Below are 14,851 nucleotides of genomic sequence, written 5' to 3'. Positions count from 1 at the left end.
ATGGTGTAAGTAACTGAAATAAGCACAGATGTTAGGGCATGTCAAAACATCTCCAGGATCCAAAAAACACCTCAGACTCAATAGGGTTAAAGTGTGTAATTTCTGTGTGTAAAACTAGCAAAACTAAACAAAATTAAAATAAACACTGTTTTCAAACAGCTTTCCGAATACACCCCCCATCTGGTATTGATCGAGTAGACAGATAGTCCCACCCCAAACACATGCCATTAGTCAATATTAGTGTCAGACTGGACAAGCTGCTCAAAACAAAGAGATGAATATTTATAGTGCCACAGAGACATAGTGTTTACAGTTTTTGAGAAAATTATCTCTGCATATTAAGCTGGGAGAGGAGAAAGTATACAGAAAGTTACATAATTCAGGTTTTTAGCATGAGCCATTGTGAATGAGCTTCTCTCATACACTTAAAGCCAAAAGAAAGCTGTAGAATATTTTCACTGTGAAATACCTTAAAATCGTATGCCTTTAGAGTATCTCATGGGCTCCTTTTATGACACTTTTGGTTCCTTATTAAGCTTTAAAGTGAGTCACTCACTTTTAGCTGCCATTGTATTGAAATCAATGAATGGGACATCCTTCAAAATTCCTCCATTTGTGTTCCACAAAAGAAAGTAATACAGGTTTGGAATGAAATTATGAAAATTTCCATTTTTTGGTAAACTATCCATTTATTTGGAATCTTATGCTGTTTTAAACAAGAAAAAATGTACACATCTCCACATGGTGGATTTTATTCAGTGTAAAGGTCATTAGGAGAAGTGAGGGAGGGTTTTATTTCCATGAACAGGACTGCAGTGTTCTAAGCTGGCTTACCTTATGCTGTAGTTGCCTCACACTGCTCTTGTACTCTCTCTCCCTTTGCTCCAGCCTTCTCTTCAGCTCTGCCTCTTTCCTTGCACATTCAGCCTCTCTGCAAGTCAACCACAGCCCCATCATTAACAATACCTGATGCAATGAATTCTTCAGGCATTTAGTTCTGTTTAAGAACGATGTCTCATGTAGATCTCTTTGGAGCAGAAAAACATGACTCAATTTCCAATAATTCACCCTGATTTAGACTTCCACTAAGACCTACATGTCCCAGAATACCTCAGCAGAACGATTCTGAAATAACAACACATAAGATCCTCAAACCCACCTCTGTTCATGCTCTTGCAGAAGTTTAATGGTCTTGTTGTACTTGAGTTGCAGGGCATCATTTTGACCCTGGGCTTCATTCAGACGCTGGTTGATAGTTTTGCAGAGGGCCTGAGCATCAAGCCAGTATTTTTCCAACTTTTCAATGCGCTCTTTGCTCTCCTCCACACTTCTTTCAAGGGATGCACCTCGAGTCTCCCAAGACTTACGGTCTGCTTCACACACTCGCAGCTTTGATATCACACACACAAAGAGTTACACAGGTCTGCAGGTATAAGAGTAACTAAATGCAGGGTCCCCACCACTTCAATAAATGAATTTCCATGACTTTTCCTTAATTTTTCAATTCATTTTTGAATACTGGATAAGGATTCTTAAAAATAATTGCATCATGACAGGAATTTCTAGCTGATTCAATATTTTCAGAGCATACTAGAAAAAAAAATTTCCATGACTTTCCAGGCAATCATTTTCATACAAATCATAATTTAAAAATTCCTTCATGTTTTTCATATTTCCCATTCTCTAAATGAGAAACTTACAGCTTTTTGTAAATCAGAGCTTTTTACCTACCTTCTCTCTCATCTGATTGAGCTCTGTTACAGCGGCACTGTGTTTTATCTGCAGCTATAAGAGATAATTTGGTGAGAGTGAACACTTTATAATGATGAACATGTTGAATAAATTGCGTTCAAAATGTGTGTAAATACACGCTATACCTGTTTGAATTTTTGCTCTAGCTCAATAGGATCTATATCTTCAGGTATTTCAATGCCTTGGCTCTTCAGTTGTGAAAACACTTCCTGTGCCAAGTCATATGACTCATCCTCCACCCCCTTCTCCTTTTCAGTTTGCTCCCGTTTATCCTGCATCAATCATAATGAGCCCAACAGTGACTTTGTCACTTAACTATTCAAAATATCAAGCTTATCTTAATGTTCACACACCTGTTTCACAACACACACACATACCTGTTGCAAAACACTCTTTTCAGCCAATGGCTCGACTTGCTGCTGTTCCTGATGTTGCTGGTCCTGGATTTGGAATATCTGATCTTCATCCTGTAACTGGTGGTTCAGGGATTTTTGATGGTCTTCATCTTTGGGTTCCTGGTTTTCAGGGTTCGTCTCTTGTTGTAGAGTCTCATTGATCAGACGGGCCACCTCGCTATCCACTCCTGGTTTTTCTCGGCCAATGAGAAACCTGCATTGGAGTAGAAGAGGTTGTAAAATTCCTTCATGTAGTTCTAGGACTATGAACCTTGCTGGTATTATATGCACTATACGATTAGATTTTGGTCTGGTGAATCATTAACAAAAGCTTCTTACTTAATAGGCAAGTCATGTATTGTTCATAAAGTTTCAGGCTAGCATAATTACAAGAAAAAAAAGAAGAAAAAAAACCTGCACTCATATGAATACTTGGCCGTTTAACTAGATTGAACAGCTTGTGACAGGATCAACTTTAGTCAGTCAGTAGTCATTTAGCAAACATTTTTATCCAAAGACTACAGTATACACTACTGGTCAAAAGTTTTAAAACACATTCTTTACTGTAATTTTTTTCACATTTTAGAATAATAGTAAAGTCATCAAAACTATGGAATAACATAAATGGAACTATGGAAATTATGTTGTGACTAAACAAAATCCAAAATAAATCAAAACTGTGTTGTATTTTAGCATCTTCAAAGTGGTCACCCTTTGCCTAGAATTTGCAGAAATGTACTCGACATCACTCATGAAATGAGGGCGCACCAGCCGACTTCCATCCCCCAAGGATCACTTTCCTGCTGATCATCACACTGGTAAGGACCCAGTTTTTAATGTGTGTATTCCCTAAGTTAACCCCCGCCCCATTACCCAAAATACAAAGTCTGGGGGAGAATGAAATCTGAGAGCTCAGGATCTCACAGACATAACTCTGAACCCTCGACCAAAACTCTTGAATCTTAATACAATACCAAAAAAACGTGGGCTATGTCCCCATCCTCTAATTGGCATCGGCAACAGGTGGGTGTATCTTTAAGACCAAGCCTATGCAATCTAGAGGGAGTCCAATAAAAACGATGCAGAATCTTAAATTGAATGAGGCGCATCCTTGCATCCCTAGACATAGGCGTAACATTTTTAAAAATCCTACCCCATTCTTCATCCTTCAGTAATAAACTCAAGTCTTTCTCCCATAATTTTTTGAGAGATGTCAAAACCCCATCCCCTAGACTCTGAATTAGCCAAGAACAGTACGCTGAAGCCTCGTGACCCTTTCCAAAAGCCTCTAGTACCATCTCAAGAGTGTCTGCAGCTTTAGGGGGCTGCGTACTTCACCCAAAGATGGCATGAAGTAGATGGCGCAGCTGTAAGTACCTGAAGAATTGAGATCTGGGAATCCCAAACCGCTGTGTAATATTTTCAAAGGATCTCAATGCTCCATTTTCATACAGGTCACCCAGTGTAGCAACTCCCTTCTCAATCCATTCTGTCCAGCAAAAAGGGGACTTGTTTATACACAATTTAGGGTTTAACCAGATACTTGCGTCAACGTTCAGGTAAATGTCCGAATTGAGCACGCGGGAAACTTTTGTCCACACTAACTGCATGTGTGAGATAACGGGATGTGTCTTTACTTCTCTGGGCAGCTTGGTAGAAAGACATTGCAATTGCAAGATAGGGGCAAGGACCTCCTGTTCGATAAAAAGCCAGGGAGAAGCTCTTTCAGGCAGAAGCGACCAATGCGCCAAAAGCATAATAGTAAAACAATATTTTGGGAAGACCTAACCCACCTTTGTCAATTGGCCTGTTTAACTTGTTAGAATGCATTTGAGGACATTTACCATTCCAGATAAAAGATTTAGCAATACTATCAAATTGTTTAAAATAAAAGAGGGGAACTTCAATGGGGAGAGACTGTAATAGGTAGTTAAATTTTGGAATACAATTCATTTTTATAACATTAACCTTCTCAATCATAGATAACTGTAATGAAGCCCACCTTTCCACATCACTCGAAAACGTTTTTATTAAAGGGTCAAAATTAACTCTGACTAAGTCACATAAATTTGCTGGGAATAAAATACCCAAATACTTAATGCCCTGTTTAGGCCACTGAAAGGCGCCCGGCTGAAAAGCCGTTACCGGGCATAAAGCTGTCAGAGACAAAGCTTCGGATTTAGACCAATTAACCCTGTATCCTGAAAATTTAGAGAAGGAATTAATAATTCTGTGGAGGCAAGGCATAGATCTAGTGGGGTCGGAGACGAATAATAAAATATCATCTGCGTAAAGCAAAAGCTTATGCGCAACACCTCCTGCCACCACCCCTGGAAAATCATCCTCCTTTCTTATCGCGGCTGCTAATGGTTCCAGAGCAAGACAGAACAATAAAGGGGAAAGAGGGCAGCCCTGCCGGGTGCCCCTACTCAGAGTAAAATAATCTGAAATTAATCCATTCATTTGTACTGCCACTACAGGGTGTCTATAAAGTAACTTAATCCAAAAAATAAATGTACTCCCAAACCCATACATTTCCAAAATCGTAAAAAAATAATCCCATTCTACCATATCAAATGTCTTTTCGGCGTCAAGTGGCAGCGACCGGAGACTGATCATTCACTATTAACCACATGATATTAATGAAACGCCTAATGTTATCAGAAGAACTACGGCCCCGAATAAACCCCACTTGATCTATATGTATAAGAGATGTCATAATTTTACTTAATCGGTTAGCCAAAATTTTTGACAAAATTTTTACATCTGGCTGGATCAGGGAAATTGGACGGTAACTTTTACACTCACTTGGATCTTTGTCCTTTTTAAGAATCAGACTGATCCGGGCTTGTGTCATGGATGGGGGAAGCTTTCTATTCTTTAATGATTCTGTTTATACTTCTAACAAAAGTGGAGCCAATTCTGTAGCATAAGATCTAAAAAATTCAGCGGCAAAGCCGTCTGGCCCAGGAGCCTTGCCTGTAGGTAAGGACTTAATTACCTCGTCAAGCTCCTCCAAGGTTATCTCAGAATCAAGATAATTTTTTTGCTCAGTCATTAATTTAGGGAGTTCTAATGGTTCCACAAAGTTTCTAATATCTTCATCAGTAGACGAAGACGTGGAGCTATAAAGATCAATATAGAATTCTTTAAAAGCATTATTAATATCAATGGCCGTGGTAAAAATTTCACCACCAGCAGATTTCACTGAGGGAATGGTAAAAAAAAAAGACTCTCTATTTTATATATCTAGCCAAAAGCTTCCCTGCTTTGTCCCCCGACTCAAAGTATGACTGTCTTGCCCTGAATAACCAAAACTCCACCTTCCGCAACAAAATAGTATTATGTGTGTATTTCAATCAGGTCAATTCTCTGAGGCCGTCAGATGACATTTGGCGCTTCAGCTCTGCCTCAGCATTTTTAATATTCCCTTCTAACTCTACGAGTTCGAGCTTTGGATTTTTTGGTGAATGAGGCATACTGTATGATCTGACCCCTAAGAACCGCCTTAAATGCTTCCCAAGCCACACCCACAGAGGATACTGAGGACCAGTTGGTCTCCATATAAACAATGATTTCAGTCTTTAACATTTGTTGGAAATCAGGATTTTGCAAAAGGGATACATTAAAGCGCCAACTACATGATTTCTTTTTCTCTGTGGTTGGCAACATCTCTAAACACACCAGGGCGTGATCTGAGACTAAGATGTTTCCAATTTAACATTCAACATCAGATGAAATGAGAGACTTGGATATAAAAAAAAAAATCTATTCTAGAATAAATCTTATGGATTGATGAAAAAAAATGTATAGTCCCTACCAGATGGGTTCAAAAGTCGCCAAATATCTACAAGACCAAGATTTTTACACATCCTGTGAAGCGTCAGTGTTGCTCTAGGGGGCTTACACACTTTTGCTTCACTATGATCAAGGACTGAATCCATCAATAGATTAAAGTCTCCTCCCAATATTATATCATGAGGGGTGCCAGCGGCTTGCAACATCCCCTCAAGATCTATAAAAAGCCCTGATCATCAGCGTTAGGTGCGTAAATATTAGCCAAAATCAACCTTTGCTCCTGAATGTCTGCTAAAACTATAATGACTCTTCCTACTTTATCTTTAATCTGTTTGAGAAATTAAATTGTAGATGTTTATTTATCAATGTAATGACTCCCCTACTCTTACTTGAACCAGCACTAAAGAAAACATGTCCACCCCATCATTTCCCAAATTTTTCAGCTGCCTGCAGGGAAAGATAGTGTTTCTTCAAGAAATGCATATCATATTTTTTACACTTAAGAAAAGAAATAACCTTCCTTCTTTTTATGGGGTGCCCCAACCTATTCACATTCCACGTGGAGAGTGATAATCCACTCATATTAACATTTGACATATTGATATAATGAAAAAAATAAGATTTTACAGACCACATTCCCCAATAATGCAACAATCAAACCCTGAACAAAACAAACAGAAAAAAGAAAAATGTGCGCATTAACCCCACGCATGACAGAGCCAACCGGGGTCAATCCCTCTAAACTCAAAGAGTCCATGTACGCATACAATAACCCCCGCGACAACTTTGCCATTGGATTGCTCAAGTCCGGTGCTTCTATACAAATTTTGTGAGGCAAAATTACATAACAGAAAATACTTTGTAAAACATACCCCAGCCAACAGGCAAAATAAACAAAGAACATGTAGATTCATTCACAGAACTGTCTCGAAGGTGTGTTCATCCACAAAATAAACTCCAGCTGATATAAAGTCATTCAGTTTCCTCGGGCAGACAAACAAGTGTTTCAAGTATTCAGGCTGTTATGAGTGCAGCAGATGACGTAATCATTCCAATGTCCCGCAAAAATACTCCACATAACAAACTCCAGCCAACAGGAGGCATAAGTACAAAGAGCGAACAGATTCATCCACAACTGACCCAAAGGAGTATTATTCAACAAAACAAGCTCCAGCCTATAGGCGGAATCAGCACAAAAAAACAAACAAAAAAAAAAAACAGGCATCCCGGTTCCTCAGATGATCAAGAGTCAAATTCACTCGGAGGTCCGTCAACTTTATAAAAGACATCCTTTATGTGAGCATGTAGATATTTTGCAGTCATCCATAGTGTCCATTCTCAATCTGGCCTGGAACTTCAGTGTAAAAGTGATCTTCTGTCAATGCAAAAGTTTCTTGGAGTCATGCCACAAAACAAACTCCAGCCGCTAGGTGGAGCCAACGCAAAAAGAAACAAAAATTGCGCCCAGCTTCCTCGGACAGTCGAGACACTAAACAGCGAGTCAGTCCACTCGCATAAGAAACGCCCAATGGTTTACTCACCCATAGTTTGTATGAAGGCCAGTACCTTTTTGAGGCATAAAAATACTTTGCTGCCATCCTTGGTGTCTATTCTCAGTTTGGCCGTAAACATCAATGCAAAAGCAGTCTTCCGTTGATGTAAGAGTTTCTTACATTCCTTGAACCAATCGCGTTTCTCTCGTCGAATTCGCAACATCCGGGAACAAGAAAACATTGTGATTCTTCCAAGAGAGCTTTCCTTTGCTCCTCGCCTGGTGCGACACGAGATCTTTATCAGATGATCTCAGAAATTTGGCCAGAATTGATCGGGGCCTGTCTCCCTCAGCAGATCCGTGAGCCGGGACTCTGTGAGCTCGCTAGATTTCCAGTTTATGGCCTGTTATGTCGAGCAGACTCGGGAAGAGATCGTCAAGGAATTTCGCCATATCTCTGCCCTCTTCATGCTCAGGAATTCCAACAATACATGTGTTATTCCTTCGGCTCATATTTTCAAAATATTAAAGTTTTTCCAAAATAGATTCCAAGTCTGTTTTGGACTCGGGCGGATTAGCGGATAGTTCCCTTTCCGATGATTCCAAATAATCGATCCGTTTCTCAACATACGACACTTGTGCCCAACTCAGATAATTTTGTTTCCATCGCCGTAATCGATCGACGTATTACAGCGAGATCTTCCAAGTCAGCAACAACCTTTGTCAGCATCACCAAGATGTTGAACAGTTGACGCTGAATTTCATCTCCCGACGTGTCGTCCAAATCAAGTCCCCGGCTCACAGTCCTTTTAGAGGCCTCAGCTTGAACACGTAAGTGTCTTTTAATGTCTGCAGAGTCTGAGGATTTTGACTTCTTTGCCATGTTTACCTCAAAGAGCAAATATGTAATGATGTACCAAATCTCACCGGATTATGATATGAAAATAATTAAAAAACTAGCAAAGTGCGCAGAGCTAGTCGCTCAAACGTCTGCTCCTCACATGGCGTCACGTCTCTCCGGGGTCACACAAGGTTAAAGGGACAATTGCCCTACTGCAGCCTGGGGTTAGTTGTCTTGTTTAGGGGCACAATGGTGATGGCTCACAACTCATTCCTTGTTGGGCTTGAACCAGCAATCTGAGCTCAAGCCCAGAAACATACTTCACAAAAGTATGTGAACACAGACCAGAGTGCTTGGCCAGCACTTTGCCAACTCACAGTCCAGTTGAACATGTTAATGTGCATTTTTGTGTTACTGTGGAGGAAACAAACCTCAGTACACAAGGGGGTGATAGAGTTTTTTTTCAAAAGTTTGTGACATAAAATCAGATGCATTATTATGCAGGCAAGTTGTTATAAATATAATTTTACTCAACTTACTTGTTCAGCAGTATTCTCTTCAAACTGTTGTACAAAGCATACTTGTGTTGAGCTATGGATTGCAGTCGGACTCATTTAGGAACCCACCAATGCACAAAATCAAGCATGCTTAGCTAGAAGTGTCTGCGTTCATGTACTTATATAGAGTATGTTTCGGGCTTCGGCCACCATTCCACCCACCTTAGCTTTAGTTTGTTGTGTGTGGATACTTACTTGACTAGACCTTTGGTATTCTTCAATGTGGTGGCAGCAAACAGTTGAGTGACACCAACCAGGCTGATTCCATCTACCTCCACAATCTGATCATTAACCCAAATACTGTTAAAAAGAAAACCGCAAAGTTGTCTTTTTTTATATACAGAACCATCATAATCTGTTAAATTATATTGTACTGCATCACTTACTATCACAAGAAAGTTTAATAGAGAAGTTTAATTTCAGACTCAAGATGTGAGACCTACCGTCCATCCCGATGAGCTGCACCTCCCTCTGTGATGGTTTTCACAAAGATGCCCAGTTTCTCCATCCCCTGATCTGCCCCAACCCCCATCCCAATGATACTGATGCCCAGACCATCATTTCCTACACAACAAAACAAAACAAACCGAACAAATACAAGGACAGTTATTTACACTGTAAATCTGCGGCCTCAGGAATTTAATATAAGGACACACATTTTGGGACAAAAGTGTTTGAGAAACCTTTCTGAATGTCTATAGGGAAAACATCCATTTTTTCCACCCTCTTTTCCAGCTCATATTCAGCAGATGCAGACACAGGGTCCACCTCATCATTACTGCGATCATAATGTTCATTAGAGAAGGTGTAGTACACCTGCAAGAGAGAAAATAGACTCAAAACCAAGAGCACATCAGTGCCCACCCACTTTTTTTAGACGTCTTGTTTCCAGAAGTATTTTTAGTATAGAGTATTTTGTCCATAGGGATTTCATAAAATCCCTCATATAAGAGTCATGAACCAAACCAACCAGCACCGAGGTGAATCACAACCTTTGATTTGAAGGAAAAAAATATTTGAAAAATCTGACAAAAAGAAAAGGTACAAGACTGTGTACTTACCATCTTTCATGAGGGAACGTACTAAAACCTAGGGCTGATTTGGACAAAAAATCTAGTTGCGATTATTTTGAAAAATATTGTGTGATCTGATTATTAACATGCTGTCTTTTGACCAAAATTAAGTCATGGGCAAGCATGCTCTACTGCCCATATAAATACTATTCAAATCATTACAGATATAACAGTAACAATAATTATTATTATTAAACAGTACCATACTGTACTTATGTAATAATTTCTTAACTTGCATGTGGCATTGCTATGCAGTCCAGTTAAACCATTAAGCTTTTATTTTGGCGGAACACTGAAGGAAGATATTTTTTTGTAGTTGAGTTGACAATGGCCTTTTTAAAGCAGAGAAAATTCCCATCCACTCTTCGGTCCATAAAAGCCCTGTGTTATTTTACTTTAGATTTGGATAGTAACTTTTAGCGGCCAAGTATATTTGGAATTATGCATGTGTAATCAGTGAATCTAGAGCGCTGTAATCGAATTAAATGCTACAAGAAAATAGAAAGCTATAGATATAAAGTTGTTGATTATAACTATAGAAACATAAAATTGATTGTTGAGATACATGAAATTAAGATTATTGCAAAATATTCAAATATATACTAATATACAAGTTGTTTGAAAGTGTAGGGGAGGCCGATTTGATTGCGTCATTCACAGTGAATCATGGAATTGGGCGGTCACTGCATAGATTTTTTTGGCACACTTTGTTGGCCACGATTCTTTGACTGGTGGATCTTTCTTTGCTGGTTCTTCATTTTTAAGAATTTGTGTTTAATGGCAGAATTTCTGGTAAAGTTGAAATAACGCTGACTGTCTTCAATAGAAGAATGCATCTACCATTGAATAAAAACCTTGGAGCTCATGGTAGGTCTGTCTTTAAAGGTGTATAAGGAATAGTTAAAAATTAGTTCGCCAGTGGAGAAATTGATAAGGATTTTTACTTCAGGAACCAGACTGTTGCACTCTATAAAACACTGATTTCTTACATTGATTAGGCCATAACCTTGCATAACTGACAAATGTTTTATTGATTTCATAGCTAATGCTGATAGAATAAATTGATGTTTTGATAAGATAAAAAGTAAAGCACCCTCCCTAGTCCACTCTGATCATTTATTAAAACTAAGCTGCAATTACTGGCCATCCAAAAATCTCAATTACGCCTATTCAGTATTCAGTGATTTGGCTCACCCTGATGAATGACACTGTGATCTACACTGGTAAACAGAGGTTAGCCAATCATAAGAGCGGTAATTTACATAGCACATTCACGCCTTTACAATAGGTGGCACTAATCTACAAGCATAATCTACATGCCCTGAAAAAAAAATAAATAAAAAAAATAAAAAAAATAAAATAAAACTTGCTTTGCCATGATTGTTTGTTCCAGGGGTGAACTGGCTTCTTAGGAATCCACTGTTTCTATTTAAAATGTTCATCGCGGCGAAAAATCGTGGCAAAAATTAGCGTTTGGTGTGCAAAGGCCTTAAGACTGGCAACAGACTTGGACAGCATACAGCGGCACAAATAATCAAAAAGGAAAACACTGCTTCCAAATTAGTCATTCTGACAACACTGTTCGACAAAGCAAAGTGGCACAACCAGTATTCTCTGTCTGTTTATTATTTTCTTTCATCATGCTACCTTTGCTTACACCATCCCTCCCTCTTTCTTTCTCTGACTTGATTCTTTCTTTCTCTACATCAATCACACTCCTTTTTTAACCTTTACTTCATTCTTTCTCTGTCTCTGTTTTCTTTTGTAAAGCATCTGCAGTTGTCATGGAGTAAGCGTGCATCTCTGAACAATGTTCTTTTCTTTCCAAACATGCTCGAGCACAGTGTCTCTTTCTATCTCGCTCCCTCTTTTAAGCAGTGGCTTTCTGGCAGGAACACAGGACTGTTTCTTCCTGGGACTGAGAGAGACTGCCAGTGAACTATGACTTAAATAAGGAATAAGGTGACCAAAAAATGTCAGAGATTAGTCTTTGTCATCATATTGATTTGCAATCTCTACAGTTAGGACTATCTTACATTCTGTGTATTCGATACTGCGCATAATTCACGTTTTTACACGGCAGAGCGCACACTCTCTTAAAGTGCTTTTTAAAAGTATGTCTCACTCGCCTGCCCACTCTGTGTGTGTGCCTGCGAGACACATTGGCAGAAAAATCAATAAAATAAGTACACTTTTAAAAGTACATTCCCAAACTCCACTAATTATTGGAGCTCACGCTTACGTCATTTTTAACTGAAAATGTTGACTTAATCAAGACAATGTAAAAAATACTACGAATCAGGAAATTTAAACTAATATGACAGATATAAATAGATCATGATAGAAATTTTACAGCTGTCAGATATTTGTAGCACAACCTCTATATGTGACCTGTAAAGCTGGCACTTTAAATGAGAAGAAAGTCAGAAAATATAATGAACGAGAACACAGGTCAGGCCATGAGAGGGGAGAAACAAGCCCTGCATCTCTATTCACATACTATCAACACTAAATATTATGCAAGCACAAATCCTCAGCCAAAGGAGTTACTAAGAGTCATAAAAATGTGGTCTTCAGCAAAGTACACCTGGGCACAGCAGGAGGACTGAAAAGTGTGAAGTGTAGAGATATAGCCTAATAATATTTTTTTATTATTATTTTATGTTGTATTTTATGGCCATTATTAAATGTTTTAATGTGCCTATTCATTAAATGTATTAAAAACAATTATTGAATAGTAAGACCCTCCCGCCCTGGTCCACAGTGTCAAAAATACAATATAAAAGTTTGAATGTAGAAATCGATCCATTGGCAATGTTTAAATTGTTTTTATTACACTATACAAAACACCAACTTTTGGAGACCAAGTTAACAACAAATAATTGGCACCCATTCTCACTCCGAAGATGTCAAATACAGCCGCTTGTGCCAAGTGTATCTGTCTGCGTCCCGCAAGTGGACAAGGAGCACCCACTACATAACATGCCCACTTCAAGTAATGCCTTCCTTGGATCACAAAGCCATTTTATTGGCTAAAACAACTTTTAAAATCTAATGCAATGGCGGTATGATTCATGTTGTCTTAACTATGTAAATGACAAAGAATAACTTCCAAATTGTTACATTTCATATGATTAAACTGAAGATATAAATGGTGAAATTGAACATTTCTGTTTTCTCCAGTTAGCTCACAAGCTAACAGGTTAGCCTTTTAGCTTAGCATCTTGTCATTTTTATCACGTTTCTTCTCACTGTCGCCACCTAGTGATACGGCGATATGATTGTATTCAATAAAACTTTTACATTGCGGTATATTTAAAAATTATACTAAATTTAATTTTTTAATCTTTGAGTTTAAGGTTAGGTTTAAGGGTAGGGAAAGGTATAGGTGTAGTGTTGCTACGGGACTCCAAATAAACACAACAAACATAGTCTATGAATGTGACATCCAACTGTTGTCAGACTTCAGCATTTTGCCGGTTATTTCAAGGGGGCGTAACTTTTAGTGGGCGTGTGCCTTGTGGTAGTCTTGCAGGATGCAGACAGACCCTTCTCACTTGTTCAAGAGCCAAGCACGTCAATCTAAATAAGTTGAGAGCACCCATTAGCATCTGTTTCCCAACACAAGCGGCAGGTACGCCCAGGGCAGTCTCATAAGGGAGGCGTCAGCGTCAATCTTTGGATATTATCATGTGTTTAACAGCAAAATGTTTTATTATACTAATAAATATATTAGTGTAGTTACATTATGCAATCCTATAGATATTTTAAATAACCTAACCCATCCCCATTACTAAACCTAACCAATTATCAACATTATGAAACATGATATAACAGACAGGTAAATTTAGTCACAATAATTTGATTTACATTACACTATTATATAGATATTTATGAGCACCTGTCCCCACCTTTATGCCTAAACCCAAACAATTCTCAACAATATAAAAGACATAAGCAGATAAAAGTAGTCACAATAATTTATTAAAAAAATTATACAAAAGCATTTTAATAGTATTACAAACCATACGATAGCATTAAGTGAAGAAAGGAGTGAAACTGAAAATATCGCTGAAAATCTCTCCCTGCTTGAATGCAGATGATCCAAGCTAGGAGCTCTACCGGTCACATCTCATTCAAAAGATACATCCGAACTTGAGTTCATCACAATTGGTCACGAGACACGCAAGAGCCAATGGTGTTTGAAATCATCAAGTCTGTGTCGTAAGTCTTCTTGACATGGCAATTTTTGAATGTGTTAAAACAAATCAAGATGGGATGTTATGACAAACGCCGGGGTAACGTGATCATTGAATAAAAACTGAAATTTGGGTCCGTTCTTCACACAAAGCATTTAGAACATATGAAATTCACCCGGACCAAAAGAGGTAACTTCAGCAGAGCAGAATGTGTACAGAAAACAACAGATTTTGGACGTTGGACGTCAAGGATTAACCACTGCAAATGAATAAATATTGCCGATTAAACATTAACCAGTGTTGCTCAGTTCAAATTAATTTAAAATCATACCCCAACATACAATATATCACAATGACAAAATTGTACCCCAACATATAATTTAATGATGATAAAATTGTGATGCTATTTGCATCGCTCTATTGATGCCAAAGGTTTCTTATTAAAAGCAATGCGCTTGCCGGATGCGTCAGAAATGGACGCTAAAGGGTGCTTTTGGCATACACGTTGAGTGAGAACGGGTTGACAATTGATAAATCTAGGCCTAATTTAATGGGTTCTTAAACCTCAAATTAAAGACCTATTGTGAAGACAATAGTTTTTTTTATTTATTTATTTATTTATTTTTTTAGCTAATATTAAAACCCTGTGGTCTCTAACAGAAATTCAACACAAACATCTGCTGAAATTAAATCCTCCTTCAGCACCAATTTGAGCAAGGCAACTCACTTCCTCATGGTCCTCTA

At 38.4% G+C, this 14,851-nt stretch overlaps 1 protein-coding gene across 1 annotated transcript in view; it reads right to left on the bottom strand.

The window, feature by feature from the left end:
- Positions 1–14,851, bottom strand: part of LOC127444176 (neurabin-1-like) — a 34,995-nt gene that overhangs the window by 15,473 nt on the left and 4,671 nt on the right. The window contains exons 3-10 of the mRNA XM_051703416.1: positions 9,519–9,651; positions 9,279–9,399; positions 9,031–9,135; positions 2,130–2,361; positions 1,878–2,024; positions 1,732–1,785; positions 1,160–1,389; positions 835–931 (exon numbers count right to left, since the gene is read on the bottom strand). Of these exons, the coding sequence (XP_051559376.1) occupies positions 835–931; positions 1,160–1,389; positions 1,732–1,785; positions 1,878–2,024; positions 2,130–2,361; positions 9,031–9,135; positions 9,279–9,399; positions 9,519–9,651 (1,119 nt within the window). The remainder of the gene's footprint in view (positions 1–834; positions 932–1,159; positions 1,390–1,731; positions 1,786–1,877; positions 2,025–2,129; positions 2,362–9,030; positions 9,136–9,278; positions 9,400–9,518; positions 9,652–14,851) is intronic.

Source organism: Myxocyprinus asiaticus, chromosome 7 (assembly GCF_019703515.2).
Source record: "Myxocyprinus asiaticus isolate MX2 ecotype Aquarium Trade chromosome 7, UBuf_Myxa_2, whole genome shotgun sequence".
Taxonomy (NCBI): Eukaryota; Metazoa; Chordata; class Actinopteri; order Cypriniformes; family Catostomidae; genus Myxocyprinus; species Myxocyprinus asiaticus.
This window is presented reverse-complemented; position numbering and strand designations above follow the sequence as displayed.